The sequence below is a fragment of the Lepeophtheirus salmonis genome, chromosome 7 (genome assembly GCF_016086655.4).
Source record: "Lepeophtheirus salmonis chromosome 7, UVic_Lsal_1.4, whole genome shotgun sequence".
Classification (NCBI taxonomy): domain Eukaryota; kingdom Metazoa; phylum Arthropoda; class Copepoda; order Siphonostomatoida; family Caligidae; genus Lepeophtheirus; species Lepeophtheirus salmonis.
The window spans coordinates 33119837-33133938 of NC_052137.2; the positions used below are offsets into that span (position 1 = coordinate 33119837).

The following is a 14102-nucleotide window of genomic DNA, read 5'->3' on the forward strand; positions in this document are numbered from 1 at the left end:
ACACTTTTTAAAGATCGAAAAAAAAAATCATTTCTGTCTTTCTCCTCCAGTCCTGTGCACTGGAATCTAAATAACGGATATGAGACAGTCTTATTATCGTAAAATCTTTTAAACTTTAAAAATCTTTCAGCCCTTGATGCTGCTCTTGGTAGGAATATATTAAAAGATGTTGTCGATTGTGGCTGTATTACTTATCATAATTTAAAATTTATATATTCATATATTGTTACTTGTATTTTGAATCACTTTGAGTCATTGAGGGAGGATAGTTTGGGACATTCTTAGTTGTTAATACATATATGACTGATAAATTATATTTCTTTTCTAGGGACGACTGAGTATCGAATCTTCACATATTGAGGTAAAGAGAAAAAAAATCCCGAACGCGTTGTTCAACGAGTTATATTGCTCCTAGTATTTTTTTACCCCTCATAATTAAAAGAACACATTTTATACAATTCTCCTCATATAAGGTGTAGTAAAAAGAATACCATTATTTTTTTATTTTTGTCATTAATTTGAATGTTCCTTGGCATTCAAAACAGTGTTGACCTGACGTGACGGTCGGACTCGTCGATTTCCATGAATTTATCCCCTTTTTCTAAAAAGTGGTGCATCTTTGATATCAAAATTACCGTAACATAATGGAATACACCTCCCTACCATGTGATCATTAAGAATAAATATATGTATATTTAATTTATGTAAATAAATATTAAATTACTAAATAAATGAGATTGGTTGAATAATATGATTAATAGATTGTAACACAGATACAGCTTTATAGAAAATAATAATCAATGCAGTAAAAAATGATTTGGTATAATAAAAATGTTACTTGCTTAACAACATTCGTATAATATCTGATACTACAATGAATACTAGGATTCCTCCTCTGCTCGATATAGTGAAAATATTTGGGAGTCGTTTTTCAAAATTAGTTTTTCATGGAGTTCTTTGCTTTCATAAATGGTGTCATCCTCCAATCCTCGTTTGAGAAGTGCATAGATGTTGATTTTATAGACAACATTAATTTCAAAGTCGAAATTGAATTTATATTTAAGGGGCTCTTCTTCAGAAATCTCGATGATTCCTTCCATTGCTGCACCTTCCTCTCCTTTCCATTTGATTTTATATTTAGACACATTTTCTGTCAGGGATGGATCGAAAAATATGGTCAATTTTTCATTTGAGGATATTCGAATGTTTGTAGGAGGGAGAGGTCTCGTGACAAAGGAAATTGTCGCTTTTGAACTTGTCACATCTTGATTAGATCTACTTGAAGTTATTACAGATGCTATAGCCGCAGTATACTGTCGACCGGTTCCAGTAATTTCAGGTAACTTACTGACGTTGTATTGTAAGCGATCTCCAGGCATATCCGTAACAAAATGATAATTTATTTCTTCACAATCAATCCAGAGTCGGAATTTGATTGTATTTGGAGGAGATTCCCATTTCAAAACTGCAGATGTTGTTCCTGGCAAAGAATCAGTATGGAGATCCTTAGGGGGATTTGGAAGAGTTGTTAGCCATGCCTCATTTGATGCAGACTCTGTTTTTAAGTTTTCATACGAACAAAGTGCTTCTATTCGAAGTGTATAGTCTAAACTTGGCGTTAACCTAGCTATTTTAAATAATTTTTCACTTCTTTTCACTACTAATACACGGACAACTTTAGAATCAGAGAATCTCTCCAATGTTATTTGATAACCCTTTAGATGTGAGTGTCCTTCCTCAGAATGAACCCAACTTACTAAACAGGAATCCTCGTCAACGTTAGATACTAGCATCCCTTCAACTGATTGTGGCTTCGTGAGCAACGTGTCTTGAATATATTGCCGTGTATTAACATTACCAGTTTTAGTTCCTAACTCAATCCGATACAATTCTCCTGGATCCAACCCAAGAATAGTATAAGACGTTAATTTAAAGCTAAGATTTTCAATTTTACGTGTAGATCTCTGGAAACTTAACTGTCCATAAATATTTTCGTCAAGTATTTGTCCTGGCAAGGGTGGGATATTCGATTTTAACCAAGTAGCTCCAACGTAAATATCCTCGAGCTTTTCCGTGTCAATTCTTTCTAAAGCCAGTGTATACTTGGTAAATTCCCCCTTTTGGTGGATCCCAAAATATTTCTGCTTGATCAGTGGATACACTTTTTACCATACCTGAGCGTGGCATTTCAGGTCCATATGGAGAAAGATTAGTAACAACTTTTTCACCCTTCATTCTGGACTTTCCAACCATGCATGCTATTGTCACAACATACTCGGTACGTCCTCCAGAAAGATCATAAAACCAAATGGAGTAGAAAACATCATCATTCGTTTCACTGTCATATGTGTTTGCTGGAATAGTACATGTATTTTGTACAGTCTCTGCTGGATAAATCGTAACTTCATAGCTTTCTATGTTGATTACTGAATTTCTTCTAAACAGCTTTTCTATGTCTGCTGGTCGCCAAACGATTTTGAGTTTATCCTCTTCTAAGGTTAAGTCTGTGGTTGTGTTGATTTTAGGACGACAAGTTTCATAAAAATTCTCATCAGAATGAGTTAGAACACGAAGAGTTGATTCAATCCCACATGTATGTGCTAGGAGGTCGAATAAAAATAGAAAATCATTTCCGTTCCGATATCCATAAAATTCATTATTTCCGCCTCGATAACTTTTCTTTTTTTGAATGTTCAAATCATCTTCACTTATCTTTCTTAATAAGTTCGATACACTTCTAAATCCGAGACTCCAGATGACTGCTCCTAATGAACACATTCCATGAAGAGCCAGAAGAACTACTTGAGCATATATTCCTATTATGAAAAACTTCATTTTTTTCCCTCGGCATTGAAAAAAAATATTATGATCCGTTTCAACTAGGCCATTTATACCATCAACACCTTTGAATAAGACAGAACAAGTCATTGGAAGATCATCATCCGTGTATAATAAATAGAAAATATTGATAGATAAAAACCCTATATCTAAGATGATTTCAAAAAGATTTTTTGCTACGTACACACGCCCAATGATTTTGCTTCTTTTTAACGAGACACAAATTTCATTTCTTTGTCGTCTTCGAGAAATAACTTCCGTTGATGTTTTTGGATCTGTTAAATCTTCGGATACATCAGGGTCCTTACCAAAAAGAGATTCTTCAACTATATTTATATAGAAACGCTCCACTTTTTGAGCAATCCTTGGTATTTTAAAAGAAAATTTTTCAACAATCACTAATATTAGTGTTTGAATTAGTAGTATATAGGGCATATACTCCATGAATTTTGAATATACGGTTGTAATACATTTTTCATCATTGGAAACATAAGTTAAAAGTCCCGGTGTACCTCCAGATGGATAAGGATCTATTCCTCCTAATGTCCCATTTTCAACACCAAGTATAACACAATTTAATTCGCCTGTTCCGAGAGTAGATAATAATCTCACAGATAAAAATATGGTACCCACAGTTATGAGAGCGTAGCTTATGTAGTCTTCTATTACATCAAATGTATGCTTAAACACTTTTTGCCATGGGGGATCCGTTAGCCACGATTTGGCAGCACTTCCAAGGGATGCCATTTTTAATACAAATTCCGTTCACCTCTATCTGAAATAAGAATTACAAAAAAATAGATATATATTTATTAAACCCTTAGTTATTATTACGAGTAAAATGACTATCAATCATACGAACTTATTTGTATTAATCAGTTCCAGTTTCAGTGCAAACTCACGGTTTCGTCTATAACATTTGAGCAAGTAACGAACTTACCACGAATACGGTAGTAAAAAAATGTACATATTTGGTTTTATTTTATTTCTTCTCTCCTCAAGGGAAAAAATTATAATAAAAGTTTTTCTTACAATATGTTATTTCTTTTTTTTTATACTGCACAAAATATCTCGACCTGGTTAAACTTCAATCGTTTGACTTGATTTAATTTTTTTCAAACAATAAAACTACTTACTTAAAAAAAATCTTTCATTTGTCAAAAAAAGAAATAAGTAAAAGGGCCTGGCCAAATTTATCGTTGCTTTAGCCCTAGTTCTCGATTGAAGGCTCATACCAGGTTTTTAAAAGTTAACAATATGTACTAGGAAGTAAAGGCTTTATTTCCGTTCCGAAAATGAAAAAAATAATACAATTAATTGAATTTCTCTAAGAAAAATATAATTTAAAAAAAGTTATAAAATAAAATATGTAAATCAGTTATTAAAAATACTATTTGAAAAAATTAAAAGAACCCATATTTTATTTTCTAAGCAAAGATTTTTAATTTCTTTAAAGCAAAAAAAAAAAAAATAATAATAATGAATACGGTTTAGCACATTTATCTTTGCCTTAGTGATCATTTTATACATTTCCCAAAAATTGTAAGCTTGGTCCGAATATTGAACGTTTTAGTTAGAGGGAGTGGTGTTGTTAATATTTTGATTAGTGATGGGACGATTAATTAGTATCAGAATCAGAGAATCGAGTGCTTTTTGGGAATCGGAATCGATAAAATAATTTATTTCTCCAATTCTGGTTCTTATGTATTATTGTTTATTATTGGTATTTACCTGTTTATTACTTTCTTAACAACCATTAGAATTTATGACTTGAGCTATATAATTTTACAAAATATCGTAATAAAATAATTTATGATAAAAAAGTACTCGAAAACTTAAAAGAAACACACAAACTGAACTTGAACAATCGTGTTCTAAATACATGTGGGTCTGTGCAGAAAATGTTCTTTTAGGCGAACAAGTTTTGTAAATATAATGCCTGATATCTCATAGAATCTATAAAAGCTCGCCTTTGGAAAATATACATTGCGATTGTTTGGCGTAAGATGACTTGCCCTGGAAAAATTTGCCTGGGAATCCGCACACCGGACATAGGAATTGCAATTTATTGTATCAATTTTAATTCTGATAAATTTATGGCAAAATTGTATTATGTAACTGTTATTTAAAAAAATAAAGAATCGGGAGTTTTTACTGGAATTGCATAAGGATCGGAATTTTTTTTAAATCATCCCGTCACTAATTTTGTTTTTCACAATAATAGCGATAAAATATGAATGTAGTATGTCTAAAAATTGATGGTGGGATTAAAAATATCCGTTTTAGAGTTAATTTTTTTTTTTTTTTGGTCGGAATAAAATGAAATTTGGCTGATATAATCATTACGCAATATTGAATTTTTCTGTCGCAATAGTTTTTCGATAATTGCATCATACATCAGTATAAAAGGGGTCAGAAAACCCCACAGGATGTTAGTTGAAATTCAATATGGTGAGAGAGCACACTTTAGAGACCAGGGCCAAGACTGTTTGCATGATAGAGGGTGGATCAAGCTAGAGAGACGTTGCTCAAAGGTTACAGATTCCTCTCAGGACCATTCAGAATTGGTGTACGAAAAGGAAGGATGGACAAAACCTTGAAATCAGAAAGGTCGAGGAAGGAAGAAAAAAATGAGCAAAGTTCCCAAACTGGTGATTTCAAAATCTTTGACCAAAAAGAGGCAATCCACAAGCAAACTTGCAGTAAGATTGACTTCAAAGGGCTATCCAATATCCAAGTCATCTATCCACAACTACCTGAGGCACTCTTTGAATGCTTTGCCATACACACCTCGTCTGTACTCCAAACTTTCAGAAAACCAAAGGAAGGCCCGGCTTCAATTCTGTCGTAAGCAGAAACATTAGACTGCAGATGACTGAAAATGTATCTTCTTCAGTAATGAAAGTCCATTTGAGCTATTTAATGTCCCAAATCCCCAAACAGATTGGTTTTGGGCAAGAGATAAGGGAGATGTGGAATCCACTCCAACTATGAAATTTCCTCTGAAAATTCAAATTTGAGCCGTTATCAGCCACCAGGCAGTGTCAGATTTCACCTGATTCTACGAAACCAAACTGTGACGGCTGAGTACAATGTAACTGAGATCCTCAGCAAGTAATTGATGTCAGCTTTGTCTCGAACTGAAGAAACTGGGCCTCTTTTGAAGAGGAAAATGTTGTCTGACACGTCAAGAGCCATTTTCTTGCAGGATGGTGCCCTGCTCACCACTCCAAAAAGGCATAAAAGTGGGCTTCAGACAACTTGGATTCCTGCCATCAGTCCTGATTTGTCTCTCATTGACAATTTGTGAGCCTTGGTCCAGAGGAAATTCAATGAAAATGCGCTAGTAGCTTCAGAGTATGAATTAAAAAAAAATACCTGACAAAAGCTTGTCAAAAAACTTCTCCATATACTGTGAATAATCTGTATGAAGGGATGGCAAAACGCATAAAAAATGTATTAAGCTTAAAGATCGTCATATTGGGAAGTAAATAAAGTTTTTCGCCAAAAAAATCACTTGTTTAGGTTATTTATTGATTAAAAAAAAAAAACCACCATCAATTTTTGGAAATAATGTAAATTGGGATTTTTTTTAATCAAGTTTTTTTTCGTAGTATGAATGTAAATATTCAATATAGAAACATTCCAAAATAATTTTTTTAACAGTTCATTGTTATCTTATCATTAATAGTTCAAATTTTTTTTTTACTATTCATTCAAATATCAACTTGTTAACATACATATATTTATTATTATTACTTTTTTTGTTTAAGGTTATTTATGGTTTATTTTGATTCAAAACACTATCTGCTTAATCATTAATGAACTTTTTTTCCTCATAATGCCTTGCCTTCATCGCAACCTTTCTTCAAGAAAGAAACAGAAGAAAAGGCTTAAAATCAAATGATAGTCAAATCATCTCGAATATAAAATTATTGTTGAAAAATGTTTTATCTTAACAAGAGATAATTGGAATTATACCAATCAACGTTCAAAACACTGATAGGGTGAAAAGAAGTAGAAAATAAACAGTTCATGAGAAAAAACAATGTACATTTTTATGTGAGTTAAGTAACACCGTGCTCCGTCATGGAATATGTCGTAACTTATATTCTATCCCTCAACCTTCCTGAAATCTCATCCTGAAGCCTGAAATCATTTGGAAGTTAGCCAAATAAGTCAATCATACCAATTGCTATTTATCTCTTAAGTCCTCCCAGACTATCTTTGTTTAATTTTAAAAATGAATTACATATGTATATATATATATATATATTTTATAATATTAAAATCGTACATAGTATTTTATTGGATACTGTACTACCATATTATTTTGTAATATTATACGAAAATCGTATCTACACATTGGTATTTGGAAATGATAGCCAAATTTTTTTAGTGGAATTATAAGATGGCCAACATATATATACATATACCACCAGGCATTAACAAGAAAATGTATTTATGTCCTTTCGGAAATGGAGCATAAGTAGGTTCGTTTATTTTTCCAAAATAATAAATTATGAAATGGCTATGACGTATCAAGTGAAAGGAGTGAATAAATAGGGCATTTTTGTGTTAGGAAGATAACTCTGTGGGAACTCTAAATACCTGGAAGAAAGACCGTATTTCTCCCGTTCCCAAGTGAGTAATTTTTCTTTCATGATATATAATCATGTGTCACAAACAAAACTCGTATATTAGTACTCGAGTTTTATGAAGTAAACAAAAAAGACACTGAAAACTTGGCTCGAGGCTAGAAAATGCAAGTATTTACTCGTAACTCGTCAAGAAATATGTTTCTCCCCTACTTTTTTCCTTTTTTTGAGAATATTAACGTATATAAAATCCTCAAAACATATTTTTTTTTATTCGGATTCCAAAAGTTTCGCGTTCACAAGAGGAGAAAGTTACTTCATCCGAGTTGGTTAAGAATGTGAATCTTATTCTTTATTATTAGAGCGGGGAAAAACAATTTTTAAAAGACAAATTTACAATAATCACATATAAATTATGATTTTATCACTGCAAAAGTGTTATGTATGGTCATGGGCCTCCACAGGGGGTGGGCTAAATCAATGATTTTTCGTCTTTATCATAACATAATTATCAGCTATGCAAGAGATGTAAGTTTATTACCCATGAGAGTAATGAGTAATGATGAAAATCCAGTGTAGAATGGGCGTGTTAAAAAAAGGGAAAACGAAATCAACATTGTAACCCTGACAATTTGAAGAATTTTTGGGAAGAGAGAAAGAATAATACTCATGACGTTTCATTAGATCAGCTACAGTCACCTGTTAATAGGGAAAAAGGAGAAAAGGATATAAGCAAGGACATTTGCTAGTATTACTCCGATGCCGGTCGCTAATTCTACTCTGAGTCTAAAAAGGAATTACAATTGGATATGATTGCCAAAATTTATGAACACACACGAATGTTCAATCAGGTTTTAAATTTAATTGATTCTATTTAGGAAAGGATGTTCACTAATCAGGATTAAAATAATAATGACAGCTGCTATGGAAAAGTAAATTCATTCCTTAGAATACCAATCCCAAAAAACAGGCCAGCTAAAAAATACCATTGATTTTCATCACTGGTAATGAGTATTCAAGCGAGTAACGAGTATTCAAGTGGTTAACGAGTATAGCTCGTAATTCCTCCAGTAGTTTTTTATAAACTCGAAAATACTACAGCAGCGAAATTCAGTTTCCGGCACATCACCAATTATTTTTAATAATATATCAGAAATCTTTATTAAGATTGGTCGTCCTCAGATTTTTTTAAGACAAATTTTAATCTGAATGACTATTTTTGACAAAAAATGTAATTTTTCGTAATGTAAGTTAAAAATACATTACTTACCACGGATATTGTTAAATTATTAAATTCCAAAGGACTACCAAGGATTAATGTATCTAAATACTAATTATGCACTGAGAACTGTAACAGTAGTAAGAATTTATAAGAAGCAGGATGTATGACGCAAGTGGGAAAGAAGGAAAACCAAATTATGTTTATAGACTTCCATGGTTCAGTAAAGTAATTATGCAAAGTAGATTGGTTCTTAAATTATTTTTTTTTTCAAAATGTACCTTTGAGGTTATCAATCTCGTAATTATATGGAGAAAAAGTATAATGCATAGATAAAAATAGTATACCTAAAGGCGGGTTATCACATCTAATGTGCGTGTACACGTTTAAGTATATACATGGCCAGGTATATATGTATATAATATATATATATACACATATAAATGATATCGATTAAAAGTAACAAAACGCGAACATTAGCTTGAGGAGATACAATGGTGGACCATTTTAACATTTTTTTGCTAGATGTCGCTTTTCATATGACGTCACTCAGTTATTTTTCTACTGATGTAGATATAGTTAAGAGGGATAAACCACGCCTCACAATATAAAATTGCTGTGGGGAAGGAATAAATGAGTATTCTTTGACTTTTCCTTTTTTGATTATCCCACCAAAGAGAAGAGGAGTTTTCAATTATATATTTAGGATTTATTAATTGTTATTATAATAATAAATGTTCAATTTAAGATACAATGGTAAATTATTGTCAGAGGTGGGAACTTAGACTCGAGATGTGTTTTGGCCTCTTTAGCTAAGTTTGTCTTCCAGACCTTGAAGAAGTATCTTCTAGAAAGTAAAATATGTTACATAACATACAAATAATAACTAAACAGTACCTCTACCGGACATAAAAAGTTTCTGTGCACCTAGATATTTTTCAACTATTGATCACGTGGATCTTCGTTTCGCAATTTTGCTAAAGCTTTGATCGAAAGAACAATTGCTGTTACAAAAATATCACATATATATATATATCTGAGCAATGAGCAAAATCCCCGTTAGAGTGGGCAATCTATATAATTTGCAGTGGAGTGGTCATTTTATGTTCATTTACATTCTCAGGTAAAATGATTGCAGGTAATTAGATTGTTGAACAATTTCATTGAAATTTAAATTGTATTCGAAAAGTCAAACTATTGTATTGATTAGAAATTGTCAAAAGAGACCCCTTTTTATTTTGCAAAATATACATAGGGCAACAGGTTGTGAAGGTGAACATATGGTCCCTCTTGGGTTAAAAAAACCTATCGACGCTGCTATTTTGAGTTTCAAGGATACTTTCAAATATACTATAATGCACCCTCGCCTACGAGTTTTGCAAGTAAATCGCTTGTACCAAAAGTGGGCCCTTACCCAATGCCACTGCTTCCTTGAGCATTAAGGACCCGTCTAATATTATGTAATACACATATGCCCAAAGGGGTTGTGCAAGTGAACTGTCGGTCCAAAACCTGGGTCAAACCCTACCTCCACGGTTTCCCTGAACATCAAGGACCCTCGTTCAACTACAAAAACTCAAGGGCTATAGCTATTTTCGATATTATACTTGGAGGGCACTCTAAATGTATGTGAAACTTTGGTGGTGGTTCAGTTTTTTTTAATACTAAAATGAATGCCGAACAGGTGAGCAATTTGAATGAACTGATAAAATGGGGTATATCAAAATGACTACAGCATCAATTAATGATTTAATAAAAATTTAAATAGGAATCGTTGATCATATTTAATAATATTCGAAGTAAACGGTTGTATATTTCATTGTGACCGGTAATTTTGTCACTGATATTTTCGCCCCTTACATTTTTTTCGGCGGATTTTTTACCGTTGGTAACTTTTCCTAGAGGAAATTTTGTTGCATCACATCTTCGCCCCCTTTTTATAGTTTTATATTATTGGTTCGAACTTTACTCTTGTATATATCTCGATCGGAGTAATTGTGTAACTATAAGAGAAGAAGAAAAAAAGGGAAGTAGTGATGAAATAATTAATAGATAATGATAAAGAAGTAATCTGTAATCTTGTACTGTTTATACTTTACAAGGAAAAGGAGTAAGGAATCACAGATCTGGGATGATGAGTCTATTTTGTTGAAAGTAAAAGTATATCCGGTAGATAAATAAGAGGCTACCCACCATCTTCGGACAAAGACAATGATTCATCAATAAATATTCCTTTCTTTCTATCGATGGAGCTTCTTCCGTTTCTTCTAGCCTTAATTGGGGACACGAATATTATTACTTAACGTACCACAAGTCAATGAGTCCTTTCGAAATAGACTCATCATCCCAAATATGTGATTCCGTACTCCTTTTCCTTGTAAAGTATAAGCAATGGGGTATGAGTAATGATACAAATCGTGAGTATTTTTAGCTGTCCCCCTTTTTTGGGATTCGTAATCTGAAGAATGAATTTTCTTTTCCTCGGCTGTTATTTAACTCTTGAGTAGTTTACTTATTTTCGTACTATATTCAATTTTATTCAAAACCTGATGGAACATTCGTAACCTTGAGGATTTGTTGTGGAGTAATACGTGGTAGTCCTTGTTGGGCTCCGAGTAGAATTGAGGATTGACATCGGAGACATTCTTGCCATTGTCCTAGTTTATTTCCTTCTCATCCTCCTACCTTGTCACAGCTGGTTGTAGCTGATCTAATGAAATGTTAGATAAGCTACTCCCCTCCAAAATATCGGGGTTACAATGTTGATGCTCAGTTTCTTTTTATTTAACATAGTCAAAATACGCACGATTTTACATTCCTAGGCATATGTCTTGTTTACTTATATCACATGCCAAGCGATATATAGTGGTGCCATCTTGCAGTAAAATGATACAACTCTCCTAATGATTATATTATTTGATATAAAATGTAGAAGTATATTAGTCACATAGGTGGGCACTACAAAAATTCTTATCAGCATAACTTATTTTTTGAAAACAACCAGCTACAAACTCGCACACCACCTTGCGGATAATATATATATTTTTTTGTTTGCTCATACCTTACTAATTTGGAAAATAACTTCAAATGTATTGCAAATATTTTATATTAGTTTTATATACATAATTGTAAGTTTGTAGAAAGGATGCTCATAGAAATGTAATGAAAAATAAAACACTGATTGCATAGAACCAAAAAGCAAATTATGTCCGTAATTATATTGTAGCAAAAATTCTGATTTATAGCTCATGAACTTGCCTTTGAGCTCTAATTTGCTAAAAATAATAGCTATGAGAAAGTTTATAACGCCCACGTATTCATTATTCTGAGTAAATATAGGCATACTTTTTTTCTTTCTTTTTATGATCAATGAATTATCTTGGAATAGACTTAGAGTAAGGCAGTTTAGACTGTTGAACAAAAATATGGGTAAAGATTTTAAAACTTATATTTAAAAAAAAGTTCATATCAATGAGCTGTACCCAGTGGTCATGAAAAATAGATAATCATCTATCAAATATTAAGTAGCATAGGGTCCATGGATCCTGACCCTTATCTCAAAAATTAACAGGTAGTCCTAACTTCAGGTGTCTATGGTCAGTGGTTGCCCGTTCGCAATGATGGTATACCGGTCTAACGTCTTGACGACTAACTCCCAAGAGCTCTGACTAGTTTTGTGTCGGTATTTATTTAGGTCTGAAGACCGCAATTCAATCCAGCCTTACTTATTTAGTTGAAGTCTTTCGTAACTGACTTATGAGTGGCCACCCTGAATAGCGATCCACGACGACAACATAAGTTTTTAGTTGACCTCCATCATTTCAGAAGACACGGATTCCAAGGGCCTTTACGCTGAAGATTGCATCAGCGATTCTAGAGGTAGCGAAGAGCCTAGCTCTTGATATGAATTAAATCTTCATATGGACTGTTTAATTTCATTTAACATTCCACGTACTTATCTTTTTATATTGTGAAAAGATGTATTCCACTTGGTTGATAACATGATACGGATGATAAATTCAGTTTGGGAGACTTGAATGACTTGAGGAAAAGATTCAAGTATTAGCCTCACTTTATTTAGACTATGCCATGAAAAAATTAATTCATCTTGCAGATCTGAAGTAACGTATGCTTTGATGTCTGTTTCGGAAAGTTCTCCAATTTTGATACGAGGACAAACAACGTTCATGCATCTCTTCATTGAATTGTTAGCTGCTGTGATTGAGACTCTTTTAGTAGAGTCTATTTCGATGTTGTACTCCATTATCAAGTCGTAAGAAATAAGAGACTTAGTAGCTACTGTATCAGCCAGAGCTTTTATGGTAAAACGTTGGCCTGTCTTTGGATTAACTTCAGCTTCAAAATATGGATGGTGTGATCAATGGATAAAGTTTTCACTCGGATTGTCGATGTTTTGCTTGGCTTGGGGTTGCTCCACACTGAAGATTTTGCATGATGAAAGCATATTTTCTCAAAAGGGCCCTTCTTTTTGCAATTCTTACATGTCTCATTTTTAGGAGAACATTTAATAGGTCGATGTGATGTATTTGACTTGGCCCATCTATAGCATATACATTTACGTTCTGGTTGATGATGTTTCTTGTTTGTGGTCTGTTTTTTTTTGTTGTCTTTGTCAATCTTTGTAAGTAGAAAGAGCTGCAACATCTGCTGGTTTTTTTATTTTTTCCTCCATTGTTGAAGCTGACTCCCAGGTCATGAATATCTAGATAAGCTTTTCATGGTTTGGCTCACTTTGTCGGAGAAACTCTTTGCGTAGATGTCTATTATTTGTACCCGTAATCAAGCATAGGGAGTATACATAGTCTTCATCGAGACTACTGAGCTCTGCTTCTTGTCCCTGTAGTCTAAGACGGAGATACCAGTCTGAAAACTTTTCATCCTCGCTTTTGATGACATTGAAAGAAGCCATACCGTTACGTCAGGAGCGAAATTGCCTGAATATAATGTTTGTATACTTATCCTCTGATGCCATTATTGGAGTGTCAGGAGGTATTGTGAATGATAATATACTAAGTAATTTTAAATCTATACAACTTTTTATATATCCATGTTAATCCGCTTTGGTAATTTGTCCCATCTTAATTATGGAAGAGTAGAGCTTGTAACTTGTCTACAGTCATCTGAATTCTGCCAATTTCGAGTCTTTTGTGAGTCTCTCCGGCTTCAAATCATTATTTATTCCGGCAGTTTTGACTTCTTGCACAAGAGGGGAGGGGGTTGGTTTTTATGGAATTTTTGGAGAGTTTTAGGATCAATACCCTTAAATTCTCGACTGTTTCAGCGACTTCTTTATGAAGTCACTCTCCTAAGTCTTGCCTCCTCTTCCTCTTATTCCTACTCAGAGTTCAATCTCGTCTACATGTTTTGTTAGACATCCTCGACTTTGTACATGATGAATTGAACTTTCTTCATCATATCCTCGATTC

At 33.2% G+C, this 14102-nt stretch overlaps 1 protein-coding gene across 4 annotated transcripts; it reads right to left on the reverse strand.

Moving 5' to 3' along the window:
- Positions 1-737: 737 nt before the first annotated feature.
- Positions 738-8965, reverse strand: LOC121121700 (uncharacterized). 4 transcript variants are annotated; one of them, XM_071889935.1, is made up of 2 exons: positions 8707-8965; positions 738-3613 (listed from the first exon to the last, which is right to left on the reverse strand). In XM_071889935.1, exon 2 carries the CDS (start codon positions 3583-3585, stop codon positions 2077-2079), a length of 1509 nt encoding a protein of 502 aa, XP_071746036.1. In that variant the 5' UTR covers positions 3586-3613; positions 8707-8965; the 3' UTR covers positions 738-2076. The 4 variants fall into 4 exon arrangements, with proteins under 4 accessions (XP_071746036.1, XP_071746038.1, XP_040572601.2 ...); XM_071889937.1 differs by lacking the exon at positions 8707-8965 and adding an exon at positions 4570-4655; XM_040716667.2 differs by lacking the exon at positions 8707-8965 and adding an exon at positions 3673-3827.
- Between the last annotated feature and the right edge of the window lie 5137 nt (positions 8966-14102).

Coding starts and splice junctions, on each gene's coding strand:
- LOC121121700 (XM_071889935.1), bottom strand. CDS start 3,585: ATGGCATCCCTTGGAAGTGCTGCCAAATCGTGGCTAACGGATCCCCCA.